The following is a 16658-nucleotide window of genomic DNA, read 5'->3' as shown; positions in this document are numbered from 1 at the left end:
CACACTGGCCCATAGGGGGACACGCAAGACCCACGCACTGGGGGTAACACAGGCACCATCCTGGGCCGCTGAATGACTTCGGTTCTGTTTGCTCCTGTCCAGAGATCAATGAATGTTCCCAAGTCCCCCAGCCCTGCGGCCCGAATACCTACTGCCTTAACCATCAGAGAAGTTTTTCCTGCATGTGTGAACCTGGCTACAGATCTTCCAAAGGAGACTCCTGGCTGCCCGGCAGCGTCGCCCCTCTGAACTGCTCAGGTGAGAGCCAGTGGGAAGCCGAAGGCGTTCTCCCAGCAGGGTCTCTCCTGCCCCCAGACAGTCATGGAGGGACTCCCGGTGCACACCAGCACCTCAGCCCAGCTCTGTGTCCTGTGCTCTCCTGGGCCTGGTGAGAGCCAGCCTCCTTGGGACCACAGCCATCTCCGCGCAGCCTTTGCTCTCAGGGATGCCTATGGCCGGGCACCAAAGCCCTTTGCTGCTCATTGCCCTGTGCTCAGCACATGCCGGGGTAGCTTGTGTGGGGCCAGATCCTCATCCAGGGTGATGGGTGCAGAGTCATTAGGGTCAGGACCTCGGTGCTGCTGCTCCATTGACTTCCCTGAAACAACAGCGATTTGCCTTCAGCCGGACTCTAAGTCCTAACCTGATGCCCTGCCGGAATGCTTCCGGCCAGCCTTAACCTTGGTTCAGGGTCCACTTAATGTGGACATGCTAGTTCGAATTAGCAAAACACTAATTCGAACTAGTTTTTTAGTCTGGCTCCATTAGTTCGAATTAGCTTAGTTCGAATTAACTAATTCGAATTCAGTTAGTTCGAATTAGTGCTGTAGTGTAGACATATACCCATAGACACTTATTAGTCTCCTCCGCGTTCAATTCACCATTTCTTGGTCTGATTCTCCTACTATGTTAACATCAGAGGTGACATTATCTCAAGAAAGATTTTCATCTGAATCTGAAGATGACCCTGATGTGCAGTTTTCTCCAGAAAACTCTCCCCACACAGATCTGCACCTCGGGCCGGCTCTGTGTCAGGTGCCCTCCTGGGCCGGTGAGAGCCAGCACCCCTGGGACCACGGCCGTCACCGCGCAGCCTTTGCTCTCAGGGATGCCCTTGGCCAGGCACTAAAGCTCTTTGCTGCTCATTGCGTTGTGCTCGACACACGCCGGGGAGGCTCGGGCGGGGCCGGACGCTCACCAAGGGTGAAGGGCGCAGAGTCACTAGGCTAAGCTCCTGGTGCTGCTGCTCCATCACCTCCCCTAAAACAACAGCGATTTGCCATCCACTGGGCTGGCACCAGGGCTTTGCCCTGCCCTGACACACTGGTCTGGTCTGGCGCAGGGCTGGGGATGGGGTATAAGGAATGAACTAAAGCTTGTGACGGACATAGGAAATCCGGGCAACAGGGTGCACCAGGCACACCAATGGGGCTGAGAGGATGCAGACCGAAGCTGGAGAAGTGCTGAGGGACAGCTCAGAAGCCCCCGCTCCCATTGGCACCCTACCTCTGAGCACGTGGCCCTGCAGTTATGGGCAAGGAGATGTGGGGAGAGAAAATTGTCTCCATGTTTCCATGTCCCTATCTCCATCTTGCACAGAGGCCTGGCGAGTCCTTTGCCCCCTTTACTTCTACGTCTGGCACAATGGGCCTCTGATACCGGTTTGTCCCTGTAAGTGCCACTGTGATTAATAATCGATTCTCTGTTCTTCTGTTTAGATATTGATGAATGTTCTCAGGTCCCTTCAGTCTGCGACCTTCACAGCTCCTGTGTCAACACCGTAGGGAGTTACAGCTGCCAGTGCCAACCAGGCTATTCTTCCCCTGGGGGGAACTCCTGGAAACCTGATGACAGCCACAGCTTGAACTGCACAGGTACCAGTCGCGACACGCTGCCCTCCCTGGCAAAACCATGGAATAGACATCAGGCCCTGACAGTCTCAAAGGCTGGGATGCGGGTGGTGCTCTAAGTGCTCCGTGCTTGAGAAGCTTCCCACAAACGGATGTGAGTGTAGCTAGGCCCTGGCATGTTTATGATCATTAGATAATGTAAGTGTCCGTACCAGCAGAGCTTTTGCTTCTTCATTGAGAGATGTCCCTGTGATTGCTCCACGTTAGGTCAGTGAACGCTGCTGAGCCATTGATCAGAGATTTTATAGCAGTGTCCCTGTGGCTGCACACGTGCATGTCTGCAATCACATGCTCCTAAGTGGCAGTCATCATGTGTGCACGAGTCCCCGCTCCTGTATACCTTCTCTACTGCCTCTGGATGTAGACAGAGCTCAGCAGTGCTCCCAGCCTCATTCACATTTTCAGATAATAATCCCTTTTTATAACCAAACTTTTTCTCACTAGCTGGTCAGTAGTTGGTAGTTTAGGCTTTTTAAAAATAACTAGAATAGAATAGAATAGAATAGAGGGTGTTTTTTTTTCTCTCCCAGTTCATTCCCTTCCTGTAGTCAGATAGTTGTTCAGCGCCATGCCTGGCTCACTGGGTATTAATCGCTGTTCCGCCTGCAAAGAGTTTATCCCCATCTCGGATGGACATGCACAATGTGTCTGCTGACTCGGAGAGGCTCATGTTTCTCAAAAATGTCTGCATTGTGCAAAATTGAAATCGTTGTTGTGACAGGACAGAGACCTGCCACACAAGTGAATTCTACTTGAAAACTCACTCAGATCAGCAGCCTTAGGAACTGAAACAAAGCAGAGGCAAAAAGCCCACCAAAAAGTGAGCCTCATCCCTGCCTCATGAGATGCAGGTGTCTTCCTTATGGAAGGTTCCAAGAACAGCAGCGGTGCTCTGCCTAAGCACCTATGATGCTCCAGGTGTCTCTGGGGCCACTAGCACAGCTGGCAAAGGGGGACACTCAAAGCCCCGCTCTGAGGCATCAGGCTTTAAGTTGCCTGCCTCATCAGCTGCGATAACATCTGGCACTGAAACTGCCTTGCTGAATAGAGATAGAAATGTAGCCGTGTTAGTCTGGGGTAGTTGAAGCAAAATGCAGGACAATGTAGCACTTTAAAGACTAACAAGATGGTTTATTAGACGATGAGCTTTCGTGGGCCAGACCCACTTCCTCAGATCAAATAGTGGAAGAAAGTAGTCACAACCATATATACCAAAGGATACAATTAAAAAAATGAACACATATGAAAAGGACAAATCACATTGCAGAACAGGAGGGGGATGCGGGGGGGGGGGGGGGGGAAGGAAGGAAGGTAAGTGTCTGTGAATTGATGATATTAGAGGTAGGGAGAGTGGGATGTTTGTGAGTTAATGGTATTAGAGGTGATAATTGGGGAAACTGTCTTGGTAATGGGTGAGATAGTTCAAATGTTTGTTAAGTCCTTGTTGGCAAGTGTCGAATTTTAACATGAATGACAGTTCAGAGGATTCCCTTTCAAGTGCAGATGTAAAAGGTCTTTGTAGCAGAATGCAGGTGGTTAAGTCATTGAGAGAGTGTCCTTTCTGGTTAAAATGGCAAGAAACTGTTTTTTCTTTGTGATCTTGTCTGATATCTGTTTTGTGGGCATTAATCCTTTGGCGAAGTGTCTGAGATGTTTGTCCAATGTACATAGCAGACGGACACTTTCGGCACATGATAGCATAGATTATATTTCTGGATGCGCAGGAATATGTGTTCTTGATCTTATAACTCACTTGGTTAGGTCCAATAATGGTATCAGCAGAATGAATATGTGGACAAAGCTGGCAACGGGGTTTGTTGCAAGGGAAGGTACCAGGGTTGGTATTAGTGTGGTATGTCCTGTGGTGGTTGGTAAGAATCATCTTGAGGTTAGGTGGTTGTCTATAGGAGACTATGGGTCTGTCTCCCAGAGCCTCTTTGAGTATGGTATCCTGTTCCAATATAGGCTGTAGTTTATTGATAATGTGTTGGACAGGTTTAAGTTGGGGGTTGTAGGTGATGACAAGTGGTGTTCTATTGTTGGTTTTCTTGGGTCTGTCTTGAAGTAGATGGTTTCTAGGTATTCGTCTGGCTCTTTCAATTTGCTTTTTTATTTCTCTGGGTGGGTAGTTGAGATTTATAAATGCTTGGTAGAGATCCTGAAGCTTCTGGTCTCTGTCAGTGGGATTAGAGCAGATGCGGTTGTATCGAAGGGCTTGGCTATAGACGATGGATCGTGTGGTGTGTTCTGGATGGGAGCTGGATGCATGTAGGTAACTGTATGAGTCGGTGGGTTTTCTGTAGAGAGTGGTGTCTAATTTTCCATTGTTGATTTGTACGGTGGTGTCCAGGAAGTGGATCTCTCGTGTAGAATGGTCCAGGCTGAGGTTGATGGTGGGGTGTAGGTTGTTGAAATCTCTGTGGAATATCTCCAGTGTTTCTTGGCCATGCGTCCAGATCATAAAGATGTCATCGATGTACCGTAGGTAGCGGAGGGGTGAAAGGGGACGGGAGTTGAGGAAACGTTGTTCTAGGTCAGCCATAAAGATGTTAGCATACTGTGGGGCCATGCGTGTACCCATGGCTGTGCCGCTGATCTGGAGGTATAAGTTGTTCTCAAACTGGAAATAATTGTGGGTGAGAACAAAGTTACATAGGTCTGCTATCAGGTTGGCAGTAGTGTCCTCTGGGATAGTGTTTCTAATTGCTTGTAATCCGTCTTCATGTGGGATGTTGGTATATAGAGCTTCTACATCCATGGTGGCAAGGATGGTATTATTGGGGAGGTTATCGATGTTTTGTAGTTTCCTTAGGAAGTCAGTAGTGTCTCGGAGATAGCTGGGGGTATTGGTTACGAAGGGTTTGAGAAGAGTGTCTACATAGCTGGATAGACCAGTAGTGAGCGTGCCAATACCAGAGATGATGGGACGTCCGGGGTGCCCAGGTTTATGGATCTTGGGAAGTAGATAGAACAATCCTGGTCGGGGGTCAGCTTTTCCTGCTTCCTTGCCAACCTCGCCGAGGGACATCAAAGCGTTGGTCTCTGTGCCCGTCTGTGTCGGTGCTTCCTTCGGGGACGCCGCCGCAGGTGGCAACATGGAGCCAGAGCTCGCCCTGCACCTTCTGGTGCACTTTCTGGACTTGCTGCTGCAAGCCTGCCACCAATGGCTCGAGGCTGCCTGGCACCTCCTGGTGCACGTCAGCTCCCTGCCTCTCCGCCTGGCTGCTCTGGGGGCCGTGGAGGAGCCGTGGCGGCACCCCGGAACCGGCGTGCCCTGCCGCATCTGGCGTCTGGACACCAGCACCGACTGGTGGGACCGCATCGTCCTGGAGCGCTGGGAGGACCGACAGTGGACCAAGAACTTCAGGATGAGGAGGGACTGGAGCTCTGCGAGTGGCTCGCCCCTGCCCTGCGCAGAAGGGACACTCGCATGAGGCCCGCCATCCCCCTCCAGAAGCGGGTGGCCATCGCCCTCTGGAAGCTCTCCACGCCGGACAGCTACCGATCCGTCGGGAACCAGTTCGGCGTGGGGAGATCCACCGTCGGAGTGGTGCTCATGCAGGTAAGGCACTCGTCGGCCACCGAGCCGGGCGGGGAGGGGGGCTGCGAGGAGGGGATGGGCCGCCCCAGGGACAAAGGGGGGGGCGGGAAGAGGCGAACGCGCCCCGCACCAGAGGGGTCGGTCTGTCCCGGCCGTACTACATGCCACCAGGGGGGTTGCTTCCGGGAGTGGGGCGCGGGGCACTGCCAGGGCACGAACACTCCCGGCCACCCAGGCGCCCCACTGATTGGCGCTTTGCTGTGTCTCTCTCCGCAGGTGGTCAAGGCCATCAACCGGGTGCTGCTCCACAGGGTGGTCCACCTTGCCGACCCGGACGCCGTCATCCGGGGATTCGGCGCCCTCGGCTTCCCCAACTGCAGGGGGGCCATCGACGGGACGCACATCCCCATCCGTGCCCCGGAACACCAGGCGTCCCGGTACGTCAACCGCAAGGGGTACTTCTCCGTGATCCTGCAGGCCGTGTGTGACCACCGGGGACAGTTCACGGAAATTAATGTGGGCTGGTCCGGCAAAGCACACGACGCCCGGGTGTACCGCAACTCCTCCGTGTGCCAGCGGCTGCAGGCCGGGACCTTCTTCCCCGACCGCCACATCAGGGTCGGGGACGTGGACATGTCCGTGTGCCTGGTGGGGGATGCCGCCTACCCACTGCAGCCGTGGCTGATGAAGCCCTACACGGGGCACCTCAATCCCTCCCGCCAGGCCTTCAATGCCAGGCTGACCAGGGCCCACATCGTGGTGGAGGGGGCCTTCGGGCGACTGAAAGCCCGCTTTTGATGCCTCCTCACCCGTCTGGACCTGGCCGAGCACAACATCCCTCCCGTGGTGGCAGCATGTTGTGTGCTCCACAATTTATGTGAGCGAAAGGGGGAGGCTTTCCTGCCAGCCTGGATGGCTGAGGCTGACCGCATGGCTGGACACTACGGTCAGCCCCGCACCGCTGCCGTCCGGGAAGCCCAGCGGGGGGCCGTCCGGATCCAGGAAGCCCTGCGGGAGAGTTTCCAGGTGGAGGAGGAGGACTGACCTCTCCCTTGCATGCCCCACTGGGGCCTTCTTCCACCCAACCCCCCCTTCCCCTTTCCCCTCCCTACCTACTGTAAAATAGACACCTGTTTTTCAAACAAAAACGTCTGTTTATTTCACATAACTGGGGTGGGGGGAGGGAGGAATGAGGGTGGGAGAGGGGAGGGGGAAACCTGGGACGAGGGAGCAGGAAGGGGAGGGAAGGGAAAGGAAAGCTCAGGGGTGGGAGTCCGGCTGCCTCTCCCGTCTCGCCACACTGTGGGTCCGGGGGCGTCAGTGGGGAATGGTTGTGGAGGGTGGGGCAGGAGGGACGGGGGGTGTGGAGGAAGCAGTAGGGGGAGCAGGAGGGGGAGCAGGGGGAGCAGGAGCAGGAGGAATTGGGAAGCGGTCGAGCAGGCTCTGGAGGTGGCCTCGCAGGGCACGGCCCTGCTCCTCCAGGGCCTCCAAACTCCTCTGGCGCAGCCTCAGGTCCTCCTGGACCCAGTGGTCCTGGAGACGGAGCTGTTGCTCCAGGAACTGGAGGTGCCACCTCTGGTAGTCCTCCTGGTTCCTGGCTCTCCTGCTTGCCGGGGCATGGGCAGCTGCTGCAGGCGGGGTGGTGCGCCCTGCAGACCCAGGTGCTGCGGCTGTGGTGCAACAAGAACAGCAGTCAATTACCCCAGGTGCCCAGGTGTGTGAAACCCAGCTCCCCTCTGCAAGGCCAGGGCCCCTGCAGGATCCCCAGCTGCTGCTCCGTGGTGGGCAAGGCCCAGGCGCACGGTCCCGGGGCTCCCTCTTGCCCCAGCCCCCCGTACACATAAGGGGAACACGAGGGTACTCACAGGTGGACGCCTCCCCGGCCTCTGACGACACAGGCGAGCGGCTCTGTGGGGTGCCTCGGGGGTCCCAAGTCCTGGGCAGGCTGCCGGCAGGCTCCTGGCTCTCGGAGCCCTCCTCCTCCTCCTCCGCTTCCTGGAGCGGTCCCTCTGCCCCGGGGTCTATCACGTCCCAGGAGGCAGGGACGGCATGAGCCCCCAGGAGGTGGTCCAGAGCCTGGAAGTGGGGGCAGGCCTCCGGGTCGGCCCCTGGCAGGCAGGCCCGGGAGTAGGACTGCCACATGTCTTTGATTTTGCAGCGCACCTGCTCCCGGCTGCGCTGGTGGCCCCTGGCGGCCAGGCTGGCAGCCATGCAGCCGTAGACTGCCGCATTCCTGTGGCTAGTGCGGAGATCGTGGACATTGGAGGCTTCCCCCCAAACCTCGATGAGGTCCACGATCTCCACACTAGACCACACGGGCGCCCGCTTCTTGCGGCCCCGGGCAGGCTCCTGGGAGCCGCCAGGCTGGTCCCGGGAAGAGGGGGAGGGCTGGGTGTCCTCGGGTGGCTGGCTCATGGGTGTCAGGTGCAGGGTGTGCTGGCACGGGTGCTGGCAGCCTTGCAACTGGCACAAACTGTGTAGCCAGCCCGTGGCCCTTTAAGGACTCCGGGGCTGGGAGGGGGGCAGACAAGTTTGCCTGGTGTTGGCCAGAGTGGCCACCAGGGCAAGCTGGGAAGGGCTAGCCTCCCACTAGTTCGAATTAAGGGTCTACACAGCCCTTAATTCGAACTAGCTAGTTTGAACTAGGCTTAATCCTCGTAAAATGAGGTTTTCCTAGTTCGAACTAAGCGCTCCGTTAGTTTGAATTAAGTTCGAACTAACGGAGCACTAGTGTAGTGCCTATGAAAGTTAGTTCGAACTAACGTCCGTTAGTTCGAACTAACTTTGTAGTGTAGACATACCCATAGAGACTTACTAGTCTGCACGTGCAATTCACCATTTCTAGCCATGGCCGATTCTGTGCACCATTTGCTCTCAGGGATGCCCATGGCTGGGCACCAAAGCTCTTTGCTGCTCATTGCCCCGTTGTAGCTAGACGTGAACCCCCATTTTAACATCCATCTTTGTCTGCTTGAAACCATGCAGGGCACATAAGAGCAGGAAAACAGCATATTCTTTGAAAACCTTGGAGCAGGAGGTTTAGATATGCTGGCTCAGTGACCATGACCAACTGTAAGCAGAGATAGGAGGGTGGTCAAACTAATTGTTGACCAAGAGGCTGTACATTGTGCCCTTGACTTAACCCATATTGATACGAACACATAACCGTCCGCGGGGGGAAGAATCTCCCGCCTAACAAGAACATCCGGCAGTCCTAATTTAGCTATCTTCCTCTCTTACAAGTGTAAATTAACTTGAAACTTGCTTGTAAGAACTGGCGCCACAAAACGGACCAATAAAATTTGGCCTCTTAAGATAAGAAAGAGAATACGGGCCCCCAGGGGTATAAAGATGAGTCCAGCAGCACACTGACTTTGTGTGTCAATCTACCATCTATCTGCTGGTCGGGTTTGGTGTTTGATCTCCCGAGGTTCCAGAGGGGATGCCCACCTCGTATTCGTCTTTCCGAGGAATTGAGAGACCGGCCCTGGCCTGACACACTGGAGTCGAGAGGCACAGAAAGGGGTAAAAATTGTACCTGGATGTGGTCCTTTGTTTAAGTATATATACATAGTGTTAGAGCTCTTTAAAGATTAAGCTGTCATTTGGTACCATTATTTCTATTTTCTATCTTTACCTTTTTCCTGTAACCACTTTTTAAGATCTATCTATATTTTACTAGTATTTAAGAAATAGAGCAATAGCCATTGTAACCATATGATTTATAAGTTCCTTTAATAAACCTGTAACTGTTTAAGTTTTAACCTGACTCCTTCAGTTGCTGTAATAGAACCAAGCACAATTTAAAAGAACTTCAGCCGGTCATAAAGGGACAGACATAGGGAGAGCTTGGGCGTTTGGATCCGTGTCACTCCCAGGTGACAAGATCCATTGGGGCACCTCTCCAGCCTTTCCCAGGCTGCCTGCTGCGAAGGAACTTTGTGTTCTAGCACTTAAAATCTAAGGTGTAATAAGCTCTTCCTACACACTGGGGCGTCTGTTAGCCTGTTTGGCTACCCTCTGCGACGGGACCTCAGTCCTAGCAGTAAAGTCACGGACTTTAAGCACTCAGAGCTCCTTTCAGCCTTCTAGGCTGCCCGCTGCGACGAGACTTCGTGTCTTAGCAGTTGCAGACTTAAGAGACATACCCACACACACTGCCCTGACCGTCGGCTGACACCCGTGCTCAACACATGCTGTGGTGGCTCATGCTGGGCCGGATCCTCACCCAGGGTGAAGGGCGCAGAGTCACTGGGGCCAGGCCCCTGGTGCTGCTGCTCCTTTGACTCCCCTGAAACAACAGCGATTTGCCGTCAGCCAGGCTGGGACCGAGGCTTTGCCCTGCTCTAACACACTGGGCTGGTTTGGCGGAGGACTAGGGAGGAGTGTAAGGAATGAACTAAAGCTTGTGACGGACATAGGAAATCCGGGCGACAGGGTGCACTAGGCACACCAATGGGGCCGAGTGGATGGAGATCCATGCTGGAGATGTGCTGAGGAACAGCTCAGAAGCCTCCGCTCCCATCAGTGCCCTACCTCCGAGCACATGGCCCTGCAGTAAAGGGCAAGGAGATGTGGGGAGAAAAAATTGTCTCCATGTTTCCATTTCCCTATCTCCATCTTGCGCAGAGGCCTGGCGAGACCTTTGCCCCCTTTACTCCCACGTTCGACACAATGGGCCTCTGATTCTGGTTTGGGCCTGTAAGTGCCACTGTGATTAATAATCGATTCTCTGTTCTTCTTTTTAGATATTGATGAATGTTCTCAAAACTCATCGATCTGTGGCCTTCACAGCTCCTGTGTCAACACCCCGGGGAATTACAGCTGCCAGTGCAATACAGGCTATTCTTCCCCTGGGGGGAACTCCTGGAAACCTGGAGAGAACCACAGCTTGAACTGCACAGGTACCAGTCGCGACAAGCTACCCTCCCTGGCAAAGCCATGGAATAGACATCAGGCCCTGACAGTCTCAAAGGCTAGCATGTGGGTGGTGCTCACTGTGCTCCATGCTTGAGAAGCTGCCCACAAATGGATCTGTCCGTAGCTGGGCCCTGGCATGTTTGTGATCATTAGACAGTATAAGTGTCTGTGCCAGCAAAGCTTTTGCTTCTTCTTTGAGAGATGTCCCCATGGTTGCTCCACATTAGGTCAGCGCGCCGCCGCTGAGCCATTGATCGGACATTTTAGAGCAGTGTCCCTGCGGCCGCGCATGCGCATATCTGCAGTCATGTGCTCCTAGGTGGCAGTCATTATGTATGCATGAGCCTCCACTCGTAAATTCATTCTCTACTGCCTTCAGCTGGAGATGGATCTCAGCAGTGATCCCTACCTCATTCACATTTTCAGATAATGATCCCTCTTTTGAACCAAGCTTTTTCTCACTAGTTGGTCAGTAGTTGGTAGTTTAGTTTTTTAAAAAATAACTAGAATAGAATAGAATAGAATAGAATAGAATAGAATAGAATAGAATAGAATAGGTTTTTTTTCTTTCTCCCCCAGTTTATTCCCTTCCTGTAGTTACATAGTTGCTCTGCGCTATGCCTGGCTCACTGGGTATTAAGCTCTGTTCCGCATGTAAAGTGTCTCTTCCCCATCTCGGATGGACATGCACAATGTGTCCGCTGACTCGGAGAGGCTCATGTTTCTCAAAAATGGCTGCATTGTGCAAAACTGAAATTGTGGTCGTGACAGGACAGAGACCTGCCTCTCAAGTGAATTCTACTTGAAAGTTCACTCAGGTCAACGGCCCGAGGAACTGAAACAAAGCAGAGGTAAAAAGCCCACCAAAAAGTGAGCCTCATCCGTGTCTCAGGAGATGCCGGTGTCTTCCTCTGGGCCGGTACCAAGAATGGCAGCGGTGCTCTGCCGAAGCACCTATGATGCTCCAGGAGTCTCCAGAGCCTCTAGCACAGCTGGCAAGGGGGGATGCTCAAAGCCCCACTCCAAGGCATCAGGCTTTAAGTTGCCTGCCTCATCAGCTGCGATAACATCTGGCACTGAAACTACTTTGCTGATGCAGCATGAGAGCCCAGCACCTCCCATAACTCCGGCCACTGATGCCTCTGCCTCAGAGGTGCCTCGCACATCTCTAGGCCCCTCAGCACTGAGGCACAATCCAACTCCTCTGATAGCACCAGTGCTTCGTGCTATGGTACTGTCAATGCCAGCTGAGCAATATGCGCAATAGAGACTTACTAGTCTGCACGTGCAATTCACCATTTCTCAGCCATGGCCGATTCTGTGCGCCCTTTGCTCTCAGGGATGCCCATGGCTGGGCACCAAAGCTCTTTTCTGCTCATTGCTCCGTGCTCAACACATGCTGTGGTGGCTCATGCTGGGCCGGATCCTCACCCAGGGTGAAGGGCGCAGAGTCACTGGGGCCAGGCCCCTGGTGCTGCTGCTCCTTTGACTCCCCTGAAACAACAGCGATTTGCCATCAGCCAGGCTGGGACCGAGGCTTTGCCCTGCTCTGACACACCGGGCTGGGGCTGGCGCAGGGCTGGGGAGGGGGCGTAAGGAGGGAACTGAAGCTTGTGACTGAGATGGGAGATCCCGGTGAAAGGGTGCACCAAGTGCACCAGTGAGGCCATGTGGATGGAGACCCATGTCGGAGATACGCTGCGGGACAGCTGAGCAGACTCCGCTCCTATCGGTGCCCTGCCTCTGAGCATTTGGCCCTGCAGTAATGGGCAAGGAGATGTGGGGAGAGAAAATTGTCTCCATGTCACTATCTCCATCTTGTCCAAGGGGCCTGGCAAGTCCTTTGGCCCCTTTACTCCCACGTTTGGCACAATGGGCCTCTGATCCCAGTATGGCCCTGTAAGTGCCACTGCGATTAGTAACCAATTCCCTGTTCTTCTGTTTAGATATTGATGAATGTTCTCAGAACTCATCGATCTGTGTCCTTGGAAGCTTCTGCGTCAACACCGCGGGGAGTTACAGCTGCCGGTGCCATCTAGGCTATTCTTCCCCTGGGGGGAACTCCTGGAAACCTGGTGACAGCCACAGCTTGAACTGTACAGGTACCAGTCGCGACACGCTGCCCTCCCTGGCAAAGCCATGGAATAGACATCAGGCCCTGACAGTCTCAAAGGCTGGGATGCGGGTGGTGCTCTAACTGCTCCGTGCTTGAGAAGCTTCCCACAAACGGACGTGAGCGTAGCTAGGCCCTGGCAGGTTTGTGATCATTAGATAATAGAAGTGTCTGTACCAGCAGAGCCTTTGCTTCTTCATTGAGAGATGTCCGTGTGGTTGCTCCACGTTAGGTCAGTGCGCTGCTGCTGAGCCATTGATCAGAGATTTTAGAGCAGTGTCCCTGCGGCTGCACACGTGCATGTCTGCAATCACATGCTCCTAAGTGGCAGTCAGCATGTGTGCATGAGGCCCCCCTTCTATATATCTTCTCTACTGCCTCTGGCTGGAGACAGAGCTCAGCAGTGCTCCCAGCCTCATTCACATTTTCAGATAATAATCCCTTTTTATAACCAAACTTTTTCTCACTAGTTGGTCAGTTGCTGGTAGTTTAAATTGTTTTAAAAATAACTAGAATAGAATAGAATAGAATAGAATAGAATAGAATAGAATAGAATAGAATAGAGGGTGTTTTTTTTCTTCCCCAATTCATTCCCTTCCTGTAGTCAGATAGTTGTTCAGCACCATTCCTGGCTCGCTGGTTTTTAAGTGCTGTTCCATCTGCAAAGAGTTTATCCCCATCTCGGATGGACATGCACAATGTGTCCGCTGACTCAGAGAGGCTCATGTTTCTCAAAAATGTCTGCATTGTGCAAAACTGAAATCGTTGTTGTGACAGGACAGAGACCTGCTTCTCAAGTGAATTCTACTTGAAAACTCACTCAGGTCAGCAGCCTGAGGAACTGAAACAAAGCAGAGGCAAAAAGCCCACCAAAAAGTGAGCCTCATCCCTGCCTTAGGAGATGCAGGTATCTTCCTTATGAAAGGTGCCAAGAACAGCAGCAGTGCTCTGCCGAAGAACCTATGATGCTCCAGGTGTCTCCGGAGCCACTAGCATATCTGGCAAAGGGGGACACTCAAAGCCCCACTCCGAGGCATCAGGCTTTAAATTGCCTGCCTCATCAGCTGCGATGACATCTGGTACTGAAACTGCCTTGCTGACGCAGCACGAGAGCTTGGCACCTCCCCTAATTCCTGCCACTGATGCCTCTGACTCGGAGGTGCCTAGCGCATCTTTAGTCCACTCAGCACTGAGGCATAATCCAGCGCCTCAGATAGCACCAGTGCTTCCTACTACGGCACCGTCAATGCCACCTCACCAATACGAGCGACATAGAGATTTACTAGTCTCCTCCACGTTCAGTTCACCATTTCTCGGTCTGATTCTCCTGCTATGTTAACGTCAGAGATGACATTATCTCAAGAATTTTTTTTTCTGAATCTGAAGATGACCCTGATGTGGGGTTTTCTCCAGAAAATTCTCCCCACACAGATACATCTATTTACTTTTCCAGATCATACTCTCAATATGGGGACATGCCTCCATGGTATAGTAATTTCTGGTACCTTCCCCTATGTCATACCTTCACTGGCAATATTGGAACAACTGGTCACCTCACCAAAAACACTAGCATGGCTGGAAATGACATCCTGTGTAATATTCCCCTTCGCCACACTCCCCACCCCCAATACAAGCACAGGAAATGAACCCACCCAACTAAGTTACAGACTTATCCCTGGAGTCAATTGAACCTGCCTCAACAGAGGAAGTGACTGAGCTTCCAACTTCAACTATCTCAGATGATCTTGCACATTTTCAAGACCTTTTTAAATGCATGTGGCTGCTGAATTAAACATTCCCTTCTAGGAGGTCATTGAAAACCAACCTGAATTAACAGACATACTGCACTCACTAACATCCTCTAAAAGAGCGCTGCCGATTAATCCAGCAATGATGGAACCTGCAAAGATGGTGTGGCAAATCTCTGCATCAACCACTTCTACCTCTAAGTAAGCAGACAAAAAGGACTCTGTTCAACCCAAGGATTCTGAGTTTCTTCTCACTCCCCCAGTACCTAACTCTCTTGTCACGGAAGCTGCACAGCAGAAAACCAAGCAGCAACAATTCCGGGCCACCCCATTGGCCCATGATAGCAAGAGACTTGATTTATTCGGATGTAAAGTTTACATGTCTTCCACCTTACAAATTCGTATTTATTATGTAAATATGACTATGGAAATTACACCAAACTCCATGACTTGATTGCAAACATTCCTGAGGCAAAAAGACAGCAGTTCAAAACGCTGATATCAGAGGGTCACACGACTGCCGGAACAGCCTTGCAGGCTGCATTAGATGCTGCTGATATGGGTCCATAATTTACAGCAACAGCAGTAGTCATGGGAAGGGCTTCATGGTTTAACTTCGTTCTCTTTCCTGGAGAAATCCAACCTATGATGGGAGATCGTCTGTTTGACAGCCAGAAGCTGTTTGCAGCCAATACCAAAGAAATTCGTCATTTGATGAAGGATTCCAGAGCAAAGCTCTGCTGTCTAAGCATCCACAACTGAGCCCCTAGAAGGAGACAATACTCGTATCAGCCCTACCCTAGGCCTCAATACCCTCAGTATACTCAATATTACAACAGACAAGGTCAACATCAACAGAATAGAGGAGGAGACAGAAACCAACGATGATGCCCTCCCTCTCCAAGGTCACAACAGTCACCAGGGCTGGCCTTAGGTCGATTTGGTCGAATCGGGCCCTGCGCCTAAGGAGGCCCTGCACTCCTGAACCAGGAAGTGCTGGCCGACATTACAATTCAGAGCCAGGGGCCCTGCTCCACCACTATGTGGAGCTGGGTCTCTCCCCCGGCTCTTCCTGGAGCAACTCCCGGACTTCCCTTCTGGCCCTCCCGCGCGTCCTCCCACCCCTGCCCCCGGACCGTCCCGTGCGTGGCTCTGTGCAGCTCCCCCTCGCCACCTGCTGCTGTCCAGTGTTTAAAGGCAGAGCCGACTAGAATCAATTGAGAGTCCTTGTCTTGTCTCAGTGGTCGCTTGAGCAAATATCATTGATAAAATCTTGTGTAGACTGACCTTGGACTCAATATGCAGGCAGTGTGTTGAAGGGCAGTTCAAAGGAGGCAATGGTGGGTGAGGTACCGTATTACCTAGTGAAATCATTGGTGCTGAAATCACTAAGGACTGGAATTTGACTACAGAACTGACATTTTCTTAACAAAGACTCCATGTTTGCTATTTAAAAAGAAAATCAATGTAACAGAAAACTGCAACGCTCTCTGGTAACATTTTAAAAATCAAACTTTAAAGTTTATTGAAAAAATTGACTAGTTTGCAATTGACAATATTTGACCTACACTTAAGGCAACTGATTTAATTTTGTGTAAAATTTTGCATAATAAAGGATGGCATTTTTTTTAAAATAGATTTTGATATAGATTTTGATCAGATCTACTTCTGATATGATATTTGTGTGTGGTTCATTGTGTGAGGGGGAGGATTTTTTTTTTTTTTTGCCCAACAAAAAATCCTGGGGGGAGAACTGCCAAAACGGTTCGAATTTGGCCCAGCACTTCTTAAAGCCAGCCCTGACAGTCACAGAACTCCAAGAAGCAAATTTGAACATCAGGTCAAGGATCAAGAGAGCCTCTCAACTATTCCAGTGCTACCTTTGCAACCTAAACAAGCAGGCCTTGCAATAAGTTCCATTAAAGTTCATCTTGCTGCTCTTACTACCTTCCATCTTAAAGTGGAGTGCCCCAAGGATCGGTTCTAGAATAGTTTTGTTCAACATGTTTATTAATGACCTGGAGAAGGGGATGGTTTGCCTCCTCAGCAAGTTTGTGGATGACACCAAGCTCGGGGTAGAGGTAGCTACGCTGGAGGGCAGGGATTGGGTCTAGAGTGACCTAGACAAATAGGAGGATTGGACCAAAAGAAATCTGATGAGGTTCAGCAAGAACAAGTGCAGAGTCCTGCTCTCGCTACAGAAGAATCCCAAGCACTGCTACAGGCTGGGGACCAACTGGCTAAACCTCAGTTCAGCAGAAAAGAGCCTGGGCATTCTAGTGGATGAGAAGCTGGATATGAGTCAACAGTATGCTCTCGTAGCCAAGAAAGCAAATGGCATATTACAGTGTGTCAAGGCCTAATCCCCACTCTGGCGTGATAAATGCACAAGTAGGGCCCCGCAAAAGTACCCCAAAAGCTTATCT

The 16658-nt window shown here is 52.0% G+C and overlaps 1 protein-coding gene across 2 annotated transcripts in view; it reads left to right on the top strand.

Annotated features, from left to right (window-relative positions):
- The window catches only part of LOC102462532 (adhesion G protein-coupled receptor E3-like), a 50080-nt gene that overhangs the window by 8198 nt on the left and 25224 nt on the right, over positions 1-16658 (top strand). Inside the window, exons 3-6 of one of the 2 annotated variants that reach the window (XM_075902275.1) lie at positions 103-258; positions 1719-1874; positions 10200-10355; positions 12318-12473. In XM_075902275.1, the coding sequence (XP_075758390.1) occupies positions 103-258; positions 1719-1874; positions 10200-10355; positions 12318-12473 (624 nt within the window). The remainder of the gene's footprint in view (positions 1-102; positions 259-1718; positions 1875-10199; positions 10356-12317; positions 12474-16658) is intronic. The other variant, XM_075902276.1, reaches the window with a different exon arrangement.

Source organism: Pelodiscus sinensis, chromosome 19 (assembly GCF_049634645.1).
Source record: "Pelodiscus sinensis isolate JC-2024 chromosome 19, ASM4963464v1, whole genome shotgun sequence".
Lineage (NCBI taxonomy): Eukaryota > Metazoa > Chordata > Testudines > Trionychidae > Pelodiscus > Pelodiscus sinensis.
The sequence above is the reverse complement of the archived record's forward strand: the minus strand, read 5'-3'. Positions and strand labels throughout refer to the sequence as shown.